This window comes from Choloepus didactylus, assembly GCF_015220235.1.
Source record: "Choloepus didactylus isolate mChoDid1 chromosome 11 unlocalized genomic scaffold, mChoDid1.pri SUPER_11_unloc2, whole genome shotgun sequence".
Classification (NCBI taxonomy): domain Eukaryota; kingdom Metazoa; phylum Chordata; class Mammalia; order Pilosa; family Megalonychidae; genus Choloepus; species Choloepus didactylus.
Genome location: NW_023637579.1, coordinates 4,944,190 through 4,968,875, shown reverse-complemented (window position 1 = coordinate 4,968,875; position 24,686 = coordinate 4,944,190). Strand labels below are relative to the sequence as shown.

The window sequence follows — 24,686 nt, the reverse complement described above, 5'->3', positions numbered from 1 at the left end:
CCGTCCGGGGCTGCAACTGAATATGCAAATAGAAGGCAGGGTGGCGGAAGGAAGGAGCATTGGACCACAAGCTGGAGAAGTGGCTCTCTGCCCGGTGTCACTTTGAATAAGTCACTTCCCCTCACTGCGTTCCCCTTCCACATTAGCGAAATCATCCCGCTCACCAAAATTCTCAGAAATCCCTCTGGCTGAAGAGGCTACGGCTGTAACCAGCCAGTCAACCCTCACTACCAGACCCCGGTGGACAGAGTCTGCGGACGGTCGGTGATCACAGAGCGAAGGCGCAGCAGCCTCGCCGGCTCCAGGGCTTCCGTGGAGGCCGCGCCACCCAGAGAGTCTCTTCCCTGCAAGGGATCAACACCTGGGTTCCAGAGCTCGACTCGTTCCCAACCGTGATCTGCAGACTCGCGGCTGGACGCCCACTCAGGTGCTGTCCTTGGGGCAAGCCGCGCCTGGCTCGGCCCCTTCTTATCCACCGAGCCGCCAGGGCAGCCCAGGTCCAGCGCAGGGGGTCGGGCCGCGAGCAGACAAACGGACAAAGGGTCCCCGAGGCCAAGGGGCAGACAGGCCAGGGAGGTGCAACACGGGGATTGAGAGGTGGGACTGCGCCTCCCGTCGCGAGCGGAGGGCGCAAGGTGCTGGAAACGCAGTGCGCCACCCGGGATCCCCGAGGGGACGCGGGCCCCGGTCACCCTTGGGCGCTGCCTGCCTACAACGCCGCCCCTCCCGGGCCGGGGTGGACGCCCCCACCCACTCCCCGCGCCTCTGTCCCGCCCTCGTCGCCCCTCACTGCCCAGGGCCCCCGCCAGCCTCCCTGCCGCCGGTCCATTGGGCGCAGCGCCTCCTTCCGAGCCCGTGCGCCCCGCGCACCCAGCGTACACCCGCACACCCCGCGGCCGCAGGAGGGGCCAGCGCCGCAGCCGCGCCAGCTCTCAGGACCTGGCCCGCCCCCGGCCCGCCCCGCCCCAGCCCCGGCGGGCGCCCCCCGCGGCGCTGCCACGCCCCCGCCGCCCCGCGCCGCCCCGGGCCCCGGCCCGCCGCCCGGCCGCCGGCCCACCTGGCGCAGCGCCGCCCTTGGAGCCCGCGCACCCGCGCACACCCGCGCACATCCGTGCACACCCGCGCACCCACCCCGCGGCCGCCGCGCCAGCTTCCAGGGCCCAGCCTGCCCGGGCGCCCGCGCTCTCGGGGCGGACTCCTGGCCCTCCGCGCTCCCCGCCCGGCGATGGCCCCGCTGGGATACTTCTTATTTCTCTGCGGTCTGAAGCAGGCATTGGGCAGCTACCCGATCTGGTGGTGAGTGAGCCTTCCACGCGTTTGTCCCGTCCCTGACCCGCCCCCGAACCGCAGTCCCCTCCCGCAGGTCCCCCACGGTGGCCCGGAGCCCGCGATCTGCTCCTCCCGCTCCGCTCGGACCGCGGGCTTGTTGTTTCCTTGGCGGCCACTTTCGACCTGCTCGGGCCGCGACTGGGACGCGGGTAGCGGAGCTTCCGGGGGCTTTCATTCCCCGGGCTTGGAGGGCTAGTTAAGGACCTGCAGTCTCAGCTGCCCCGGCGTCGGGCGGGTCAGCGGCGGGCTAGGGGGAGGCAGCGACACTGACGCAGAGGCCAAGAGACAGCAAAAAAAGATGGGAGGGCGAGCAGGAAGCAGCGAGGTGGGGAAAGGAGGTTGGTAGCTGGAGACGTTCTTTAAGGACCATATCTTTAAGGACACACACACACACACACACACACACACACACACACACACTATACACATTAAAACAAAGTCGGGGAGACAAGACCGAACAGCTCGGAGCAGTGAAGTTACGTAAAGACAGCCGGGACCCGCGGGGAGTTAGGGGGGAGCGCTCCGGCTATCACTTCGGCGCCTCTCCCGGGGTCTCACTGCTGAGCCCGGCCCCGGGTGTTGCGAGAGGCCCTCTCTGCTAGCCCCCGGCCCGGACCGCGACGACAAGGAGGGGGCTGCTGGAGAGGTAAGACAGGAGAATAGCATCCGGTCTGAGGGCTCCTGAGTAAGGGGCTCCAATACCCCACATCAACACTCTCCTAAGTCTGGCAGAGCAAGTATAGATAAGCCACAGGAAGGGTCTCACAGGGCGCCAGCTCTCCCACCCCCAGCCGCCAACTGCACATATGGGGGTAGGGGGGGCGGGTCACCCTCCTTCTAGGGCATCCAGTTCGGCAAAGCCGGCTCCAGGAGTGGGGCAGTCTAAGATGCCCAGGATTTTAGGAAAAAAACTGGGGGAAATAAGGGCGCCGAGGTGCCGGGCGGGCCGCCGTTGGAGAGAAATCTCCCCGCAAACACACGCAAGCCCCCTCCAGGAGCCCGCTCCGTCCGCTTGCCTGGAATTACAATAATTACGCCGAGGGGAAAGTGGGTGAGAGACTGAGCGAGCCGAGTACGTTTAATCCGATAATAATTTTTCTCTTCGTTGAGATGGTTCAGGAGCCGACGCGCCCCGATGGGGGGAGCGCATGGTCTGTCCGCAGCCCCTATGGGGTGGGCCGGCTGGGCCGAGAGTCGGGAGGCCCCGCGCTCTCGCCGATCGTCCTGGAAGAAGCCGCGGGGAAGCGCTTCGGAGATCCCCGTAAGCTCCCGGCCCCGCGCACCCCGCGCGCCCCGCGCCGCCACAGCCACCGCGCGGCACTAGCGGCGCCCGGGTTTGTCGCCTTGCCGCAGGGAGCTGGTCGGGAGTGGGGGAAGCGCGTCTGGGAGAGCCGGGTGGGCCGGCCTCGCTGTCCCTGGCCCAGGCGGCTCATTAGGACCCGCCGCCACCACCGCATTCCTGCGCCCAAAAGGAAGCGCCTTTCGCCCCCGCACTCCTCCCATAAAAAAGGGGGGGGGGGCCTGCCACCAGCCTCCTGGCTACTCCGCTCCGTGGGATCTTTGTCCTGGTGGCAGGGACAGATGGGCACTGTCATCCCTGAGGCTCCCTGGTCTTGACGCCCCCATCCCACCCTTTACACCCGGGCTATAATACGGTTCAGTCGGAATGGACCCCCTTCAGGTCCAAGGGACACTCTCCAGGTGAGGCGGGAGGGGCAGAGGAGAGGGGACCCCTCTGTTCTTTTTCTCCCCCATCTCCTCTCAGCAACCTCAACCCCATCAAAAGAGCCTTAGAGCAGCCCTTTGGTCTGGAACCCCATCGAATACTGATAGGGGTGGGTATAGCAGGGACCACCTGTCTCCTCACCCCACCCCACCCCCCTTCGTTCTCAGTAGGATTCTCACTCGGTGATTCTCGGTTTCCTGAGAATATGCTTCTGGGGCAGACACTGTCTCCCCCACCTCATGGGAGGCTGGCTCCCTGAGGACAGGAGCATTCAGCCCCTCAGTCCCCCTGTCTCCTTCCCCCTGTCTCCCCCGGGCACGCTGGACAGGGGATGAACTGCTCTCCTAACACATGCAGAATAGAGAGGAGACCTGCCAGTGTCCTCCACAGAGAGAAGAAAGAAACAGAAAGCAGTGATAAAGAGCTAGAGAGAATAAACGCTGACAAAGCAGATGGCCTGTAACGTTATAGAATTTAATAGCGGGGGTGGGAGAAGTGGTTTCTATGTTAGCCTGTCCCCTCTACCTGAGAGCGCTTCCCCAAAGGTCTCCCGGGTCCTCTCTCCTGCCCCCAGACGGAGACTCCCCCAACCCCGGCAGAGGGCTTGGGTGTGGGGAGCAAGGGCCAGCTTTTCGGACAGCTGGAGCTTCCCCGACCTACCGGGCTTTTCTTTATAACTTCTCACCTTCACACTCGCCGTCCTAATTGGCTCTTTTATTTCCTCCCTCCCTCCCTGAAATAAAGGCACACGCCCCCGTCGCTTCTTCCCAAACGCTATTGCACCGCAGCCGCCGCTTGCAGCCGGGCCATTATTGTGGCCGATGGCATATGAAAGTGAAACCGACCAGGATTTCCTCACCTGGAGAAACAAAACCAGGAAACAGCCCAAATCAGGGGCAATTAGGCTTTTGAAGTTGGTGTGGCTCTTGGTGGGAGGGTGGAGGGAGAGAGGAGAGGTGTCGCTGGCAGCACCGTGTGGGAATCCGAGCGGCCCCCCGCTGCCCCCCCCCCCAAGACCTGCTTGGAAGTGTGTTACCCGACGATGCCGGGCGCTCCCAGGGATGCCCCAGACCAGCTCCGTCCTACGATCGGAACGGCTTAGAGCTGGAGAGACCTCCAGGAGCGCGTTTTCTGGGCTCCCGCTGTGCCAGACGGGAAGCACAGACGCGCCCCGCGCCCCTTTTCCGAGCGGAATTATTTGTGAATTAAAATCACCGGGTAGGCATGCACGTTCAGAGGAGGTTCCAGTCCTTGTCACATGGAACAAGGAGAGAACAAAACTCCACGTGGCATGGGCGCCGGACATGTGCTTTGGAGCACATTTCACTGTTACTCTTTGCATCTGGTTATTGGCGCTTGTCTCTAGCTGGTGTTCCCAGCGCGCAAGCCAGCGCCAAGACTGCCTAGCTAACCTCTCAGACCGCTGACTTCCCTCCTTCCTTTCCCTCCGCCCTGCGCACTCCCGGGGTTGCCCCGGGGCCCTCCCTTCTAGTCCAACAGCCGTGGTGTCTCCGTCGTGCCCAATTTCCAGCCTGCTGCCGCTGCCTTCTGAAGCAGAGGGCTCTCTTCCCTGCTCTCTGTCCCCTCACCTCTTGCCCACTCCCTGGGAACCCCTCTAATTCCACCTCACTGCCGGTGAAACCGTCACTGGTCCCCGATCTCTACAAGATGAGCTGCAGATTGCTTTGCAAAGCCTTTGGGGCCATCAGGGTCCTTCCACTCCCCTCTCTGGCCACCCCCTCTATGCGTTAGCACATACGCACTTTCTCGTGCACATACCTGTCCACTCTTCCCTGCCAAGAGAACTCCTTCCTGCCGGCAGAGCAGACCTGGGGCCGGACCTCAGGCCATCTCTGCTCGGAGTCCCCTCTGATGGCTATGGAAACAGGTCGTCTAGGCGGTGGGCTCCGGAGTTGTGGAGATGCATCGTCCAGGTGCAGGGTGGGGTAGGTAAGGGAGAGCAACCAACTGCACTTGCCCTGGCCCTTGGCAGGCTGGGGAGGAACCAGGTAGAGGTGGGGAGGATCTCAGGAGGGGCAGAAGGTCACAGGGAGGGCTCTGTGCAGCGTGGGCAGGGGAGCAGCAGAGCGGAGCAGATCCATGGTGGGGGCGTGGGGCATGACCAAGCGGTCTGAGACATCCCAGACAGGGGGCCTTGGTGCTTCCAGCCTGCCACAGCACGAGGTCTAGAGCCTCCTCCCCGCATTGTTCTCCTTTCCAGGGCAGCCCTATCCTAGAGCTGAGGGGCCGTCCAGGGGGTGGGCTCCTTGTCAGCTCTGCCCTCCCAGCTCCCCTGCCTTTACTTTCTCCCCTTCCTTGCCCTTCGCCCTCTTCCACATTTCCCTCCCCAAGGCTGCTGAGGTTGCGGCCAACTTACAAAACCAGAGAAATTGAGACACAAGGTTGACTCCCAGAAGTGTGGAACATCAGGGGCACTGGGAGAGTCACCTTCACAGAACCCGAGATCACTGTACTTTGCATGTTGCAAGGGCAATATCAGAAATACTGGAAATGGGAAATGAATTAGAATGTATCATCTCTGATCAACATCAGAAATAGCCAAACGTACAATGGATGTGGTCAGATACCTCAAGGACTGGTAAGCATCAGAACACTCCTTTTGGAAGCCCACTGTGGGAAATTCTTCCCAACCTTAAAGCCCAGGAGAGAATCTCTCATCTCTCGTGTCTGGCTGTTTTAAAACTCAGAATTATTTTGGTGCTCAGGTGTAGTGGATTCTCTGAGGCTGGCTGCCCCTCATTGCATTTGATTTGTTACCATTTTTTAAAGAATGGCTTGCCATATGTGATTTGCATAAACCTTGAAGAAACATAATTGATAAATGAATTCAGTCTTAGGGTAAAGAGGAGCTATAAGAATTGCCTCAGATAACCTCTTCTTGCAGAATAAGTCCATTGTATAAAATCACCAGCTTTTGTCTGAACCTTACTGGTGACAAGAGGCAGGGCATGTCCCCTCCAGTAGCTGAGTCCCCTGTGCGATTTTGTGGACAGAGACCAAGCTGTAGCAAGGTCTGTCTGTACAGGTGACATTCCTGCAGAGCAGTCTGTACTTTATCTCTTTTGTCTGTGTAATTTCTTTGGTATCACCCGAAGTGTGGCCATCAACCAGCGCCAGCCCAGGTACCATCAGTTACCTGCCCATGAAGAAAGGAGAACAGAGAATAAGTGCTTAGAAACGTTAGAGCTGTTTCACCATGCTGTAACATTTTCACTGTATTTTACAATGATCGGTTGGAAATTTTTTTAAAAGTCCTTTTCTGACTAGTTTGGGAAGCGTTTTCCCCACCTGCCATGCAAGACTAAAGCCCGCCATCTTGGGCAGTGCGCACTGTCCTCAAGTCAGTCAGGCCTTTCCGTGCAAACTACCATCCCAGACGTTCTTCCCCATCCACACATGTCATCTGGATTTTTGAACCAAGTGCAAGACTTTACTTTCGTCCCTTTTCAGAGTAGTTGAAGGACTGGGGCTGCCCATTTTGTAAAGTCGTTGGAGAACACATAACTGCATCCTGTGGATCCGAAAGGCGGTCGGGGAGGAGATTAGACTTCTTCCGCCTGATTCCCTAGGGCAGGACAATGATCAAAGGCTGTAGGTGACAGGGAAGCAGATTTTGGTTCAGTGTAGGAAAAGCTTCCTGAAAATGAGAGAGGTTGCCAATAATGACACTTGGGACATGGTGAGCTGCCCGTCCTGGAAGGCAAAGAAACAGAGGTTGATTGAGCACCATCAGGGCTGTGGACGAAAGAGTGTCCTAGACAGGAGGTCTATCCAATGCCCCTGCCCCAGACGGGAGGTCCATCTGATGTTCCCACACCAGACAGGAGGTCCATCTGATGTCCCTGCCCAGACAGGAGGTCTATCTGACATCCCTGCCCAGACAGGAGGTCCATCTGACGTCCCTGCCCAGACGGGAGGTCCATCTGACGTCCCTTCCCAGAAAGGAGGTCCATCTGACATTACTACACCAGACGGGAGGTCCATCTGACTCCCCTGCCCAGACAGACGGTCTATCTGATGTCCCTGCCCAGACGGGAGGTCCATCTGATGTCCCTGCCAAGATTGGAGGTCCATCTGACATCCCTTCCCAGAAAGGAGGTCCATCTGACATTTCTACACCAGACGGGAGGTCCACCTGTTGCCCCTGCCCAGACAGATGGTCTGTCTGACATCCCTGCCCCAGACGGAGGTCCATCTGACATCCCTGCCCCAGATGGGAGGTCCATCTGACGTCCCTGCCCAGACAGGAGGTCCATCTGACATTCCTACACCAGACAGGATGTCCATCTGACGTCCCTGCCCAGACGGGAGGTCCATCTGACATCTCTTCCCAGATGGGAGGTCCATCTGACATCCCTGCCCAGACAGATGGTCCATCTGTCATCCTTACCCAGACGGGAGGTCCGTCTGACGTCTCTTCCCAGACGGGAGGTGCATCTGACATCCCTGCCCAGAAAGATGGTTTATCTGTCATCCCTGCCCAGATAGGAGGTCCGTCTGACGTCTCTTCCCAGATGGGAGGTCCATCTGACATCCCTGCCCCAGACAGGAGGTCCATCTGACATTTCCGCCCAGAAGGGAGGTCCATCTGATGTCCCTGCCCAGACAGGAGGTCCATCCGATGTCCCTGCCCCAGACAGATGGTCTATCTGACGTCTCTGCCTAAGGGCTCCGCCAGCCCTGAGAATCTATGTTTTATAAAGGAGAATGTCCTTTCCCACTCCTTCCCCAAGGCCACCTGCCGCAGCTAAGAGTCCCCTTGTCAAGTGTTAGTAAACCCCACTAAGGTGCGGTTATCGCTGACTCGGTTTATCTGTTAGTCATCAGAACTGTGCCGTATGCACAGATGGTCCTGAGCTGAGGGCTAGAGGGAAGCAGGAAGAAGACACAGACCGCTGTATCACAAGGTGAGTGACAATGAGCCCTCAGCCACAGGCGCCTTTGCCACAAGAGCACCATCGCTTCATCTGGAGGTCCAGCTCTGCACCGTTCCTCACCTCCCAGCGTGCCCTTGTCAAGCTGGACCTACTCTGTCCACACCCAAGTGCACTTTTCTTGGACTTACCCCTTGTGCTGCCCTCTTCTCCTCTCCGCCAACCAGACATGCAGGCAGGGGGTGGATCCAGGACTCAGGGTCAGAGAGAATTGGGCTCCCACCCAGCTGTATGACCTCTGGGCAGTGGGATCCCGTCCTTCATGGCTTTCGCCCGGTGCCCTACTTTGCAAAGCAGGGACACTTATGGGGCCTGCGTCACTTGGAGGCCGTGAAACTCAGTGAGGGAAGCTCTGCCGTTCTCCTTCCTCCCTTCTCGATGCTTGTCTTCGTCCTCCCTGCCTCCCATAGCTGCTCCGTAAAAGTTTCTGAATGGGCAAACCACACATGAATGAAACCTTTCCTAGGAGAAGCAAGAACTGTACTCTGTGGCTGGGACTTGGGGAGCCATGCGGATGCAGATGTCATGTTTTCACGAGCACGTCCCCACCCCACCCCTGCCTCCCTGAGTTCCTCTGACCCCTGAGGCTGGCTGTTCAAGGATGCACACTGTGCATCAGTATCCCTCCTGCCTGCCCAGGTGAGCCGGCTGGAGGTGTCGGGCTTCCACATTCCTTCCCGAGCAAAACGTGTCGCCACCGCTGTCAGGGGAGCGGGCAAATGCGTGGCCGCGGGCACGAGAGCCTCTGCCCACCTGCTGGGACTTGCTCAAAGTATGTGTCAGTAATCCCGGCGCAGGCCTGGCTCGGGAAGAGGAGGTGCAGGGAGGGCTCTGGGCAGGGGTAGGGGGGGATGGGGAGGCCTGGGGGCAGGGAAGCAGTGGTTGGCTGTCCCAGAACGGGGCCTTTCCAGGGCCAGGGGACCTCCAGCTCCAAAGAGGGGTCTTCCAGGCAGATGGAAGTGTGCTTGGGGCAAGTCCCTTACAGGAGAGTGCAAGTGCAGATGTGGGGACCCCACCGGGTGGATGGGTAAGAGGAAGCAAAACCTCAGAGGAGAACTTCTCAGGACCAGCTCATTTGGGGGTGGGCATCTCGGAGCAGCGGAAAGTCAAGTTCCCAGGCACATCCATGTCACATGCTTGGAAAACAGCCTCACACTCGGGGGCCTCAGGGTGGCAGCTTTGCCCTGCAGGAGAGAGGCCCCAATCTCTGGAGACCCCAATTCAGGACACGTTAGGGTGGGGGGCTTGACTACCTTAGCCAGCCACTGCTGGGGACCACAGCATCAGCAAGGGCAGAGCTCATGATGGGGCCAGCCAGCACACAGAGACCTCCTCAAGAGTGCCCCCCACTTCCTCCCCAAGCCCCGGGGTCTAGAGAGCGGTTTCCTGCTGGCCTGCCCAGAGTCAGCGATGGCTCACAGTGCCCAGCCCCGTGCCAAGGCAGTACAAGAGGAGACAGAGCCTTGCCCTGCAGGAGTCCCGGGGCAGGCAGGATGAGTAAGTGCCGGGGTGAGTGTCAGAGGTTCCCAGAAGGGGGATGAGCAGGGCTGGGGCGGGGGCAGTCCATTGTGTGCAGGGTGCAGGTGCAGCTGCGAAGCCCACACGGAGCACCGGACGCCCGGCTCCTCGCCCCACCGCTCCTTGCTTTGAGCTCCGAGGACCTCTCTTGACTGCAAATCCTGTGGCTACCTAAGGCAAAGGCTGGGTCCAGGGCCGCAAAGTGGAGGAAGGAGCGCACGACGGGGCCCATTCCTGGTTGCAACCTGTCTTCTGCAACCCCACCATACTCGGTGGCTGCAGGCCCGCAAATCCGGGGAGGCGGGAGCTGCACCCTACCTCCCCTTCCCAAGCATGTCACAGCCGGTATCCCTGCTCTCTCCGGAGCACGATGGTCTGGCCGGGTGCCCGGCCTTTCAACAGCACCTCCCCTCCAGTGGGGCAGAGGGAGGGAGGAAAAATCATTAGGGCTTGCAGGCTGGAGGTGTGGCTTTCACAGCCACCAACACCACAGGGGCTGGAACAACCCAGGAGTCTGGGGCTTGGGAGACCAAATGGAGGCCGGTTTCCAAAAACTCATTCGTGCATGCTCACGTGACAGGCTCAACCTCCAAACAAGCAATTACTAAAAAAAAAAAAAAAAATAACCATTAATGAAAATCTGGAAGGAAATCAAATCTGTAACTCTACCCAACCTAATTCAAGCGTTTTCGTTGGTAGTGCTCCTTTCGGTTGTCTTCCCAGACGTACACTTCTTCATAAGGACAAGAGCAATGTGTGCAGCAGGCTATGTTCGGCTTTTGAAACACCAACACCAACCATCCCATTTTTTTCCGCATTCCCAGCATCTTCTCAAGTGTGATTTCGATCGTCCTTTTGGGCTCCATCGTGCATTTCACCTGACCTCCCACTCCTGGACCCTTCTGCTGTCTGATGGCCCCAAAGAAAGATCTCTCCAGAGCTGGGATTCCAGGGAAAAAGGCTCAGAGGGAGGAACGAGGCCATATCTTAGGGAAGGTTTGCACACTCCAGTTTTGAGGGACCTGTGAGACATCAGGGTGGAGCGACCAGTTGCACAGTTAAACTTGTAGCCCAGGGAGTCATCTCCAGATGGGTGGCAGATGGCGGCAGGGTGTATGGGTGCCTCCTGGGACACAGTCCTCCGTTGGAGGGGTGGAGGGGAGCAGAAGGAAGTGCAATGAGCTCCTCGTCGGTGAATCATGGCACCAGGTGCAAGCCTGCAGGGAAACGGCTCTGGGACGTGGGTGCAGCGAGGGGTGTGTCAGTCTGAGGGGCTCCTCCTCACCAAGCCCCATGACCCTCTCCCCTCATGCTCTCCCTGAGGCCAAGAGACAGAGAAAGGTGCCCACTCGCTGGGTCCACTAATGCATGGCTCTGTGACTTTGGCCAAGGGCACAGCCTCTCTGGGCCTCAGTTTACTCACTGTGTATTGGGACAGGGATGGCCAATCCCTGAGGTCGCCGTGTGCTGGAACCTTCTTTGGAGGTGGAGGGGAGGAGGCCCATGACGGCCAAACAGCTGGGCTGGGGGCTCCTCAGTGCATCCCCTCAGGTGTGGCAAGCCAGAGCAGGCTCCTGGGTGTGGAATGAATAAGGACATTTCTGGAAGCCCTGTCCCCAGGATGGGAGTGAGGACTTACAGCTTGCAGCATCTCTCATGGACCTTGAACGGACCACCATTGTCGCCCCACTCCCCGCTTTGGACCTCTCATCTCATTTGAACCCTCTCGGTTCCTTCCTCTCTGGGAATGCTCACCATTCATGCTTCGTTCTCCCAGGAAGAACTTGTTCTTCTTAGGGTTTTCACCTCCTCCAAGGTGAGGTGTGGGTTTCTGACACCGTTGGGCTGGAAGTGCAGGAGAGGTGGTCAGGAAGGACCAGCAGGGAGGCCCTGGGCAGCCGGATACGCCCAAGGGTCCTCAGTGCCCCTTTGATGACATGGCCTTGGAGAACCCCCCTTACCTGACTCACAGTGATGGAAGCCCCTCCCTTCTCTCGCCCTTTAACTCTGAGACACCCTCTTGCCACCAAGAAAGCACTCTCTCCTTTTGGGTGGCTGGGAGCTTCAGGAAGGAGAAGCTAGAGGAGAGCCCTTGACTGCCAGGCTTTAAGAAGCCACAGAAAAAAGGATATTATTGGGACATATGAAAGAATTGAATATAGATTGAATGTTTTATATCCATGTTAAAGTTCATGTTAAGGCAGTTAAGTGAATGTCATTGTTCTTAGGAAATGTACGTGGAAGTATTTTTAAGTGTTCAAGGAGCATGATGTATGCAACCTACTCTCGAATGTTTAGAAAACTGGTAGATAAATGGATGAATGGATGGATGGATGGATGTTTGGATAGGTAGATGAATAGAGGATAGATTATAGATGGATTGATAAGATGGAAGGATGGATTGATGGATAAATTAGATAGGTAGATAAATAGATAGGTAGGTGGGTACATAGATAGATAGATAGATAGATAGATAGATAGATAGATAGATGATGGATTGATAAGATGGATGGATGGATGGATAGAAAGGTTGGTAGATTGAGAAGATGGATGGATGGATGGATGGATGGATGGATGGATAGGTTGGTAGATTGACAAAATGGATGGATGGATGGATGGATGGATAGATAGGTTGATAGACTGAGAAAATGGATGGATGGATGGATGAAAGGACGGATGGATGAATAGGTTGATAGACTGAGAAAATGGATGGATGGATGGATGGACGGATGAAGATGGATTGATAAGATGGATCCATATAATAAATGTGGGAAAAAATTAAAATTGGTGCATTTTGGAATTCTTTGCATGAGTTTGCTTTATTTTTGCAACTGTCCTGTGAGTTTGAAATTATCTAAAAATAAAAAGTAAAAAATTTTAAATAATGCCACAGAGAGTTCCTCACTGCTGGGTGACACTGAAGCCCTCGAGTGTCCAATGTGGAAGCACCCTCTGCAACCCTGGTCGTCCTCCAACATGGCGCACGTAGAGCACCTGCAGGCTGGTTGAGATGGAGCCTGCTGGGTGCACCCTCAGCGTTTCCACTCAGGAGGTCTGAATAGAGCCTGACAGTGCGCCTTCTCACCAGCTCCGGGCAATGCCAATGCTGCTGGCCCAGGGACCGCACTTTGGGGGGCCCTCTTTCAATACAGTGACCTCAAGTTTCAGCCGGGAGGACTGAGGCTCAGAGTGTTCTGAAGCCACAGGCCAATGTTACCCAAGAAAGTGGTGGTGCCCAGTGGTGACGGTGGCTGACATTTCTCAGGGGTCTCTACCCACGCCCCCTATTTGGTAACCTTTCCATGGTGAAAACAGGGTCTGTCTAGGGTTAAGGAGGCATCTGGAATGTTCTGTTTCGTAGGCTGTGTGCTGGCTGCACAGGTTTTGTTTTATTATTATAATTTATGTCTTGCTGGTTTATAAGTGTTATTTTATGGGCGCTGCTGTTTAATAGCACTGTGCAATAAAGGGGAAGGCCTCTGCAAGTTGACCTATGCTGGAATTCCCTGTTCTGCTAACAGTTTGACCTTGGCAACGTTTCCGGACGCCGAGCCTCGGCTTCCTGGACGAGGGTTGGTGTGGCACCACCTCTGCAGCAGAGGCCTGGGCCAGCTCCCTCTGCAACAAGCCTTGCTAAGCAGTGCCCCCAGGTCCCTGGGCAGGGTGGGCAGGGGGTGTGCAGTGAGCCAGTGCAGGAGCTGTGAGGGAAGTAAGGGTCTGCTGCAGCAGGAGGAGAGTCCACTGAAGGAACGGCGCTGTAGGAGGGGGAGTGTGGTGGTTGTGACACAGCAGGTAGGACAGCTTGGTGAAGGTGCAAGTGGCAGGTTTCTCGACGCTAGCCCATTGAGGGGGCTGCCTGTGACGGAGGCGGCTTCCTCCAGGGTTTCCTTTCTTCCCTGGGGGTGCTATCCCCTGGAGCTCAGGGGAGGCAGAAAAAAAGCCAGTGTGTGCAAAGGACAGGGAGGGAGATGGTAAATATGTTCATCGCCCATCACAGAGTAATGAATTACTGCAAACTTAGTGTCTTAAAACAAAACACCATGTGAACTGCAAGAGCTCTGCTGGGTTCTCAGCTCCAGGTCTCACAAGGGTAAAATCAAAGCGTCACAGAGCCAGGCTCTCATGCAGAGGCTCTGGGGAAGCATTGGCTTCCAGGCTCACTCAGGTTGCCAGCCGAAACCATTTCCACAAGGCTGTAGGACTGAGTCCCCGTTTCCTTGCTGACTGACGGCCGGGGACCGCTCGGCTCCTAAGGGCCACATATCAGATGCAGCAAGGCACGTCAAATCCTTCTCGTGCTTTGCATCTCCCCAACTTTCTCTTTTGCTACCAGCTGAAAATTCTGCTTTTAAAGAACATGTGTAGTTAAATTAACTCAGAGATGACAGATTAGTGGCCTTATTTACACCGACAAAGCCACAACAGGCTGTGATATGTCCCTGTCATATTTCTAGTCCTGAGGTTGGGGATGGGATCTCTTGGGGGTCTGGACAGAACTCTGGGCTCAGAGAAGTACAGGGCGGGGATGAGGTACGGAGATGGCTCCTAGCAGGGAGAGAGCAGCTGCGTCTGGCTACCTGGAGTGGAGAAGCCCTGCCCCTACTCTGATCCCACCAGAAGCAGGGGAGCTTTCCCAGCAAATGCTCCCCAGCACCCCCTTGGTGTCAGGCCCCAGAGCAGGGCCCTCCACACCCCTCAGGACTCCAAAACAGGATAGGAAAACGACATCTTCATTTCCACCAGCCACGCCCTGACATCTGACATTGCTTTCAACAATGAATGGAGGCAGCTCTAGCAGTAGCTGTGACTTTGTCATGGGGAGAAATCCGATCTTTTTCATATCCCGTGCCAGTTGCTGCAGAGATTACAAAATGCCTTTACGCGCGTCAAAATCACTACAGTAATTAGACCTGCGGTGACCACCTGTGGCTGAATGCACTCGTGAAGAAACGTATCTCGCTAAATCACAAATTTAATATTTTTGTGACTGTATATCAATATACTCGGTTCCTTGTAACTATCTTTTTTTCCTTCTCCACCACCTTTTTTTTAAAAGACATTTCTTGTTTGGAATCGTCTGCTGAAGATAGAACAGAGAGTTCTCAGACACCTTTCACCCAGTTTGCCCTCATGGTAACTTGTTACGTAACGATGGTGGATGGTGTTCTTAATCGCAGCGAAGAGATTAACACTGGCATGTTACGATTGACTAAACGCTGGGCTGATTTGACCTGTCTTTCCAGTAATGTCCTTTTCCTGTTCCGAGATCCAATCCGGGAGCCAATGTTGCACTGAGTGTCATTGCATTTTATCGCGCAAAACCCCAGTTCTGGGAACGGGTCTGGGGGTACTGGGGAGATGCAGATGGGATGAAGGTCACCCGGGATGAAGGCCGCACAGCTTCCAGGCGCGATTAGAGGTGCCCTCTCCTTGCAGCTCCGGGTCTGCCCCCCAGCGGCCCCATACTGAGCAAATGCAGTCTCTACCCTCCCCGCCAGCAGGCTCTGGGCTTCTGGGGCAAAAGGGTGGAAGGTCTCCCTGAGGCTCCAGGGCCGTGGCCCAGAAGGGGTGCCGTCCCCCCACCCACAGCCGCAGCTCTCTTTGGAGACTCCCCTCCCCCCCTTTCCCTCTCCCAGGCGCCCACCTCTGGCCCCACACCCGTGCTCGCCCCACTTCCTCCCAGAAATGTGGGGGAAAGGAGTTGCGCTTTGTGCTTCTCCAAGTATTGATTCATCAGAGCATCTACATTTTCCTTGAAGTAGAAATTTGGATCCAGGGTGGGAGTTGCATATCTAGTTTGGATATTTTATACAATGTTTATATAGACTGTGAGTTCCTGCCTCCTGGGGCAGGGTCTCCAGGGTCTCCAGGACAGGCCTTTCTGGAAGTAACTCAAAGGCTAATGGGGCCCCTTGGCCCAGGGATGGGTTGAGGAGGCTGAGGCATGCTAAGGGGGGTGCCCCCAAGCCCGGTGGGTGCTGGTGGTAGACAGAACAGCTGCAGCCCCATCTGGGCTGTGTCTCTGGCTGGCTGCGCCCTGGCAACGCTCAGGAGGCAGCGTGCTGGGGCCTGTCCTGGGAGGAGGGCTGGGGGGGGGTGCAGAGGCTGCGGGCCAGAGCACGCTGACTCAGCACGCTCCTGAGAACCCCTAGGCTGCCGAGAGACTGGGAACGCGGGAGCCCAGCTCTGCTTTCCTGGGAGACGTGGGCCTGCGGTGTCACGGGGGAGGCACAGGACACGGCCACTGCTCCCCTCACCCAGGCTCTGTCCACCCCTCTGCAGGGGGCTGCAGGGTTCCAAGGGTTGGCAGAGAGGACTCTCTGTTGGCACGTGTCCCCACCCCACCCAGAGCGCATCCTGGCCTCGGAAGCAGGCGGCAGTGGGGATGGGCACACCACAGCTGGCTGGGTGCCCCGGTCAAGTTCCCATTTTGAGCACAGAGAGAGGCTGGGTCCGGAGTTGGGTTTAGAAACTTGGGCATTGGGCTGTGACTAAAGATTGCAGAAAATGACTTGCTTTCAGTCTCAACTACATGACCCCTTTCTTCCCCCTTGTTCCGAGTCTCCAATAAACAAGCCCATTTAATCAGTAAAGTGAAGTCAACCCAGAGTCGAGTTTCCTTGGTAGGGATGCACTCTTGCCCCTCCCCAGCTCCCCAGTAAGAGAGAGAAGAAGGAGGAAGCAAATGGCCCCATTAACCTCCGAACCTAGCATTGCTCAGAAACACTCAGAGACCGGAGGCGTGACTTTCAAGCGTTTTCCCCCAACTTCTCACTAATGAACATTTTCAAGCATGTAGAGAAGACGAGAGGCTTTTACAGTGAATACAGTGTACCCACAATTCACATTCTACCCCACCTGGTTTATCATACCTAACCGTTTCCCTCTATCCCTCTGCTTTAGTTTCCCAGCTGCTAAAACAGATGCCATACAATGGGTTGGCTTAATGACAGGAATTTATTGGCTCATGGTTTCAGAGGCTAGAAGGCTGGCTGTCTCCCACGGTCGGTACTTCTGGCTGACCCATAATCCTTGGGGCTCCTTGGCTTTTGTATCGCATGGCAATGCACGTGGCGGTGACTTCTCCTTTCTCTTCCGGGTCCCGTTGATTTCCAGCTTCTGGATGGTTCCCGAGGCTTCTCGTCTCTGGCCTTTTCTATAAGGTCTCCAGTAATAGGATTAAGGCCCATCCTGATTCAGCTGAGCCACACCTCAGCTAAAATTAACAACTTCAAAACCTCCTATTTACCGTGGGTTCACACCCACAGGAATGGATTAAGATTAAAAACATGTTTTTCTGGAGTACATAACTCCAGGCCACCACACCATCCATCAGTTCATCTGATTTTCTTTTTTTTGCATTTCAAAAAAGTTTTGCAGACATCAGCAATTCTGCCTCTAAACATCTCAGCATGTTCAACATTGATTAGAGTTCAACATTTGCTTGCAGTCCTTCTGCAAAGAAAATCTTTTGCGGAAAGTCAAAATGCAGAAGGGTGGATGGGAAGCTGTGGTGATAAAATGGATGCAGAAGCCAAAGCAAGCCAGGTCAGCTCCACCTGGGGCAGGGGGAGCAACTTTCCTGGTTTTAGAACTGAAATCTCCTCATTCCCAGGCAAACTGGGGCAGTGGACTGTCAGGGCTTCACTCCAGATCCTAGCCCCTGGGGCACCCCCTATTGGGGCTCCAGGAGCTCCCAGGAGCATAGTTGGAAAGACACTAGCCTGACTACCATTGTCCCACTTTGGCAACCATCGAGACCTTCCAGAACCTGAGCCACACTGGCTCTTTCTTGTTCTGGGACAGAACGGGCCAGGCGAGCAGGCCAGGGGTGGGCTTCAGGCCTGAGCTGACTGAGTCTGAACCAACCTCCTGCTTCCCCACCCCCCAGCCTCTTGAGGCCACCAGCTCCTCTGTCTCCAGGGACCCCATCCTCCCCACACTCCCACTGTACCTCTCTCTCACTCATTAGAGAGGATGTCATCCAAGCCCATGGTGTTGCCAGCACAGACGGAGGCCCCTGGAGGAAAAGCTCCTCATTCAAGTCCCATGACATTAGTGGCTGAGCTGGGACTAAAGCCAGCAAGTCATGGACTTGTGTGGAAAGTTGGGGCGTAGGGCATGTGTAGGTCCATATTGTGGGCTGTGCTACCACTGAGGTGGGTCACATCGTCCTCCCAGAGCACAAAGAGTGAGTGGAGCCTCATGCCTCTAGGGTCAGCTGGTTCAGCAGCTGTAACCCAAACACCTGCCCCATGCCAGGCACTTGTTACGAGCTGGGGACCCGTGACGAACAAGACAGAGCCATGGCTACCACTTGAGAAACTTGCATTCAGCAGACATATGAGGTTATAGCATGCTGTGCTAAGTGGTGTCTAGTGGAGGAGTTGTCATCACAGTCCAGGAGCAGGGGGAGTTTTCTGCACACAGATGATAGGACGCATCTCCAAGAGAGGACAGGGAGAGGGGAGAGGAGGGTCCAGGACCCACCCAGCAAAGGAGCAGAAGGGGTCCAGAGAGGGTGGTGGAGAGTTGGAGAGAATGACATCACCCAAGCCCAGACGGGGAGGTCAGCCACATCAAGGCAAGCTGAGTGGTCTAATGGGACAAAAAGTGGCCCCGGGTGATCGTTGGAGACCTTACCAGAGATGTTTCAGTGTCACAGTGGACAGAGATGCCAAACTGAAGTGGATGGAGCAGCAAATGGAAAGCTCCAATTCTTCTGAAAAGGTTAGCCGCGAAAGAAAGCAGATAAATGGGCATTCGCTAGATGGAGGATTGAGGTGAAGGAGAGATTTTGCTCTTTGTTCTTTACAGCTGGGAGGCTCACAGTGCAAATGTGGGTGCTGGTGGGGTGGCCTGGTCAAGAGGAAAGCCCATGCACTGCCCATCACCTGTCTTTTGCCTCCATTACCCCATTTGCCTCCCCTGGGTCCACTCCCCTTCTGTGTTCTGGGACTCCTGACCCAGCCCCCCCTTTCCACTGGCCTGACGCCCTCCAGACACAGACACAGCCGCTCTGCTGGATCCTACTGTGCCCAAGGCCCTGCATAAGGAATTTTCCTTCCACTTGGCTGACCATTCACCACCCCTGAGACTTCCATGTACTGTTCCATTGAGAAACTATAAACCAAGTACCCCAATCCACACACAGGGTCCCCGAGAGGTTATTGGTCACAATCTTTGTGGTCTCCACCCAAAGAGAAGTATGTCATTCTCTGCAGAACAGGGTGCAAAGGCAAGTGAGGGTCAGAAATCACAGGGAAAGCTTCCTGAGAGTGATCAGAGGGCCGAGCTCAAGCAGAGAGGGCAGGACATTGGGGGCAGGGCACGCACTCCAGGCGGAGGGAGTGAAGGCCCTTCACACACCTGTGCCAGGGCTGGCCACCTTCAGAGACATCAGGATCTGTGGGGCTTTTGGCAGGCATGGGAGAAACCTGGGGGAAGTCAGGCCTGGCTGGGTCACTGGTACTTAGTAGGTGCTCCATGATGGTGAATGAAGGAATGCACACATGAATGAGCTAATGGATGGCTGGGTTAATGGGTGGGGGGATGGATGGATGGATGGGTAGATGGATGGATGGATGGAAGGACAAGTGAATAAATGGATGGATAGATGGATGAATGAATGAATGGATGATGAATTGATGGATGAATGGATAGATGGACCAATGAATGGATGAATGAATGGATAGACAAATGGATGAATGCATGCATATATGGAAGGATGAACAAATGAATGGATGAATGAATGGAAGGATGGACAGATGAATGATGAATGGATGGGTAGATGGATGATGGATGGATGAATGAGCAAATGAATGAATGGATGGATACATGGATGAATGAATGAATGGACAGATGAATGGATAGATAGATGAATAGATGGATCAATGGATAGATGAATGAGTGAATGAATGGATGGGTGAATGGATGAATGCATGCATGCATGGAAAGATGGATAGAAGGATGGGTGAACAAATGAATGAATGAATGGATAGATGTATGTATATGGATGGATGGATGGATGAACAAACAAATGAACAAATGAATGGATGAACAGACAAGCCCTCACAGTCACATCCCATATCAGGGAAACAAATTTCAGCTCTGGGACGTGTGATTCCTGTTGGGTCTGAGCCAAAGGACTGCAGGATTCAGTCTGCCAGCTCCTCAAGACCTTCATGTGGAGGACAGACTGGAGAGGCCGTCCTGGGAGGAAGGGAGACCAGCTGCAAGACTTATGCAGCATTCTAGCTGCGGGATGAGAGACTTAGGAGGATCAGGTCTCCAGGGCATGAATGTGTGAGGTAACCCAAAGGATGCCTGGTGTCTAGTCAGGAGAGAGGATGGGGACAGGCAGCCCATTCAGAGGAGGGCTGAGCTCCCCTTGGTTATGCTGAGTGCATGGGTCCTGTGGACAGTCACACAAAGCTGTCCTGGAGGAGGATAGGGTTTAACTCTCAAGGGCTGTGATTCAGCAAGGAGGAGAGGAGAGAAAGAAAATTCCAGAGGCAGAAATAATGTGGCATGTCCAGGGAGGTGGGAGCCCTGAGGAGCAAGGACGTGGAGGGCTCCAGAGTCAGGTTTTCCAGGGAGAATTACCCATGTCCCCTAGCCTTTCCATTTGTCATGCAGAAGCTCCAGTTGGTTGGGGATGGAGCTGTGCAAGGGGTGGCCAAGAGGAGCAGAGAGGGGTTGCCCTGAGTAAGAGATCAGGAAGGCTGCAAGGAAGAAAGGGCATTTGGCATGGATGCGGAGGTTGAGAGAATTTCCGTGGGCTGAGAATGGAGCAAAGACCTTTCCATTGAGGAGCTGGTAGAGACAGAGGTGGGAAGGTGTGGCCTAGAGGCCAGTGTGCCCTGCAGGGTGCAAGAGGAAAGCCAACTGACAGATCTAGAGTATAGCAGCACTGCCTAGTAGAGCAGTCCCCAGCCACTCCAGGGTCTAAGGGGTTTGGAGAGAAGGGTTATGGGATCTAATTTGTATTTCTAGAGGGTAGGTTTGTTTTTCTGAGACTGAGAGACAGTGATTCACCATTTCATGCTGCTCTCACTGCAGCTAGATGGAACTGAGTTAGACTCAAAACAGGACTTACTAAATATCAGTATCATAATGCATATGCATGGGTTACTGAGGAACGTAGAAGCCTTTCTTTCCAACCTCTTGGATGGGGGTTTAATCCTCCCAGGGGGACAGGATGTGCTGACTAAGAGTAAACCCCGCAGGGGGGAGGATGGTTTCCAGTCAAGGCATCAATAAGAGCGCCGTGCCTCAGTTTCCCCACCAAAGGAGGAAAGTTTTCCTTTCCTGGAGTCCACAGGAGAAAGCTACAAATAAGCAATGCACCATCCTGCAGCCCAAGGGTCACAGCCAGGTGGAATGATGCTGAAGAGCTCCACACCGGGCCCTGGGATGGACCACACAGGGGAGCCCAGAGAGGTGGAGGGAGATCGGATACTGAGGAGGAAGAGGGGAGAGAGGAGGGACTGTCTTCACCAGAGAAGAGCTGGTGGGTGGTGACCTATGTGAGCTCAGTTGGAGTCTGTTTACCTCTCTGTGGAAGCAGGTGCCCCCAGATTTCTGAGGACCTTTTGCTCAGAAGCTGTGGATGACCATCCCCAAGAACTCATTACCCATCCAGCTGTCTCTTCTCTATCTGTGGAGCCTCTGATGCCTGGGTCTTCTCCCATGACTACACTGAGGGTCTCTGCACTCCTCCATCCCAGAGAACTGTGAAGACCCCTTGTGACATCAGTAGTTGCCCTATAAGCAAAAGATGGGAATCAGGTCCCCAGCTCAGCGCTGTAAAACAGCAGCAGCCACTCCCTCACTCACATAGAATATCCACCAGGGGTGTCCTAAGCATTGAGATGTGAAGAGCCTTTAGGCAGAGTTCAGCCTTCTAGAACCCACCTTCTTAGTAGGGAAGAAAGATGCATCCATGGGGATTCATAGCCACTTGTCACCCAGGAGATTGGGTAGACACACCAATAGGCAGCCATAACCATCTGTCCCCACGGGACTGGGTGTACACAACAACAAGCAGATGTAACCACGTGACACCCACAGGACTGGGTAGACACATCAACAGGCAGATGTAACCATGTGTCATCCATTGGACCAGGTAGACACATAAACAGGCAGATGTCAACCACATGTGACCCATCAGATTGGGTATAGACACATCAATAGGCAGCCATAACCATCTGTTCCCACGGGACTGGGTGGACACATCAACAAGCAAATGTAACCACGTGTCACCCACAGGACTGGATAAACACATCAACAGGTAGATATAACCATGTGTCACCCATCGGACTGCGTAGACACATCAACAGGTAGATGTAACCACGTGTCACCCATCAGATTGGGTAGACACACCAACAGGTAGACATAACCACGTGTCACCCATTGGACTGGGTAGACACATCAACAGGTAGATGTAACCACGTGTCACCCATCAGATTGGGTAGACACATCAACAAGCTGATGTAACCATACGTCACCCATCAGACTGGGTAGACACATCAACAGGTAGACATAACCACGTGTCACCCATGGGACTGGGTAGACACGCAAACAGGCAGATGTAGCCATGTGTCATCCATGGGATTAGAAGCATTTCTGAATTAGGTAATGGCTAAATTGGCAAGGGTGGGTAAATGGCACCCTTGTGCACCATTCTTGAGGGGAATTTAGAAGTGAATTTGGAAACATCTATTTAAACGTAAAGTGCCCATCACATTTGCCCTAAAATTTTTACTTCAGTAATTCAATCGATGGGTGTTTTGCAGTCACTTATTAATTATGTACACTGGGACACTCATTGCAACATTGTAATTTTTAAAATTTTCTTTACACTGGAAACAACCTAAATGTCCTCTGATATGGAATGTGTCTATCCATATATTAGACCACAGTACAGCTATTAAAGAGTAGGGAAGATGAGGTCTGAGTCAGGGGTTGGAGAGCCCTACCCCTGAGCTTGTGTCTGCAGAACAGGTGTCTGGATGGAATTTGTGTTCTTTCCCCTTTGCCTGCTCCCACCAGTCCCCAAAAGGACCTGGCAATTCTTTTTTTTTTTTATTAATTGAAGCATAATTACACATAGTAAAATGGACGGATCTTCAGTGCACAATTCAGTTCATTTTGACATGGAAACACCTGTGTAATCAACACCCCAGTCAAAACATAGAACCTTTTCATCAACCTAGACCGGTGTGTTCCAATAGAACTTTCTTGTAAGGAGGGAGATGGCCCATATCTGAATGTACAAGATGGTAGCCACTGACCACAGAGTGCCTGAATATCACTAATGTGACTGAGAAACTGAATTTCCATTTTTTTTGTTATTTTAATTCATTTAAATTTAAATAGCCCTATGTGGCTGGTGGTGGCTGTTTTACAGTTCTGCTATCCCGCCGTTTTTAGAGGTAACCCCTGTTCTGATTTCTGACCCCATAGTTGAGTTTTGCCTGTCCACTATCCACAATTTCACATAACCTTACATTAGAGGACTCACAGAGCATGTGCTCCTTCGTGTCAGGCTTCCTTCACTCAGCTCATTGTCAGCTGAGGCTCACCCATGCTATGGTGTGGATCCGCAGTGCATTTCTTTACACTGCTGAGTAGCATTCCACTCCATGAGCAAACCACTCTTTGTTTACCCACTCCCCTATGGATGAATATTTGTGTTGTTTCCAATGTTTGGCACTCACGAATGAAGCTCAGTGAACATTCTTGAACATGTCTTATAGTGGATATGTGTTTTTATACCTTCTGGGTAAACAACCCAAAGCTGACTTGCTGGCTCATATGGTAAGTGGGAGTTTAGCTGTACTTTTGCCTGCATAACAACCCCCTCCCGCCCTGCCAGGAAGCCAGTGCTCCCCTTCTCAAGCCCGAGACCCCAACACTCAGCAGCTGCCTTCCACATTGTGTTTGCAGGTTCTATTCTCCAGAGCTTCCCAAAGGTGCACAGAGGCTCCTCCAATTAATGCAGCAGTTTAGACCCTCAGCATTTCTTTGATTAATATTTTACTCTTTCATGTTGCACATCTTGACATTCTGCTTTGCGTTAAGTCTCGGGTCATTTGTACCACACAGGTAGTAGGGATCCTGGATTCTCCATAAAATCAAGTTTCCTTAATGGCACAAACTACGTTTTATACTTGACTATCATTGTGCCCCAAAGAAAAGGGCCTTGTCCCCTCCCCCAGACAAAGCATTGCCCCAGGAAGGGGCTCGTCTCCTGCTGCATTTGTCGTGCAGGATGGGCCGGACCGGCTCCCATGTTAACCAGCCCCCTCGTCCCCCTCCTCCAGGTCCTTGGCCATCGGGCACCAGTACTCCTCCCTGGGCACGCAGCCCATCCTCTGTGCCAGCATCCCTGGCCTGGTGCCCAAGCAGCTGCGCTTCTGCCGGAACTACGTGGAGATCATGCCCAGTGTGGCAGAAGGCGTCAAGGTTGGCATCCATGAGTGCCAGTACCAGTTCCGCGGCCGCCGCTGGAACTGCACCACCGTCCATGACAGCCTGGCCATCTTTGGGCCCGTGCTGGACAAAGGTATGTGGGGCAGTCCGGAAGGGCGGGCAGGAGGGAATTGCTCCTCGGCTCCCTCTTGGCTGTGGGTGAGGTGGGGTCCCGAGCCGAGGGCCTGGGTCTGGGTCTCTGGTGGAACGCAGGACCGTTTGTTTCATCTTGTTCTGCCCCCCGTGTGCTCCTCAGCGAGTGGGGGTGAAAACGGCTCCTCGAGCATGTGGGGAGTGCTCCACAGACTATCGTGACCACTGGCATCTCTGAGTTTCCTTTCCCACACTTGTGAGCAGGTACAAGTGTTTGTTTGAAGACCTGTTTTCATTTCTCTTGGGTGGGTACCGAGGAGTGGAATTCCTGGGTCATGCAGTAATTCTACGTTTAACTTCTTTGAGGAGCCAGCTCTCGAGTGGGGCTTCTGGAGGTTAGGAACAACGATGATCTGTAGAATCAACCAGATCCCCAGATATTCCTCCTCCTTCCCGCTCCCCCAGAATGAAAGCAGACTCTCCTAGGGGTTGCAAGGCGAGTCTCGGAAGGCTTCTCAGAGGAGGCGAGCCTTCGGAGGGAGAGAAAATGCAAAGTAAACACAGGAAGAAAGTGGTTTGGGGGGCAACGT

At 54.6% G+C, this 24,686-nt stretch overlaps 1 protein-coding gene across 3 annotated transcripts in view; it reads left to right on the top strand.

The window, feature by feature from the left end:
- Positions 1-1,049: 1,049 nt before the first annotated feature.
- Positions 1,050-24,686, top strand: part of WNT3A (Wnt family member 3A) — a 73,273-nt gene continuing 49,636 nt past the window's right edge. Inside the window, exons 1-2 of one of the 3 annotated variants that reach the window (XM_037823272.1) lie at positions 1,050-1,296; positions 23,856-24,097. In XM_037823272.1, coding sequence (XP_037679200.1) covers positions 1,226-1,296; positions 23,856-24,097 — 313 coding nt within the window. In that variant the 5' untranslated portion in view covers positions 1,050-1,225. Of the gene's footprint in view, positions 1,297-1,906; positions 1,976-18,204; positions 18,259-23,855; positions 24,098-24,686 lie in introns of those variants that run through there. The other 2 variants (XM_037823274.1, XM_037823273.1) reach the window with 2 other exon arrangements.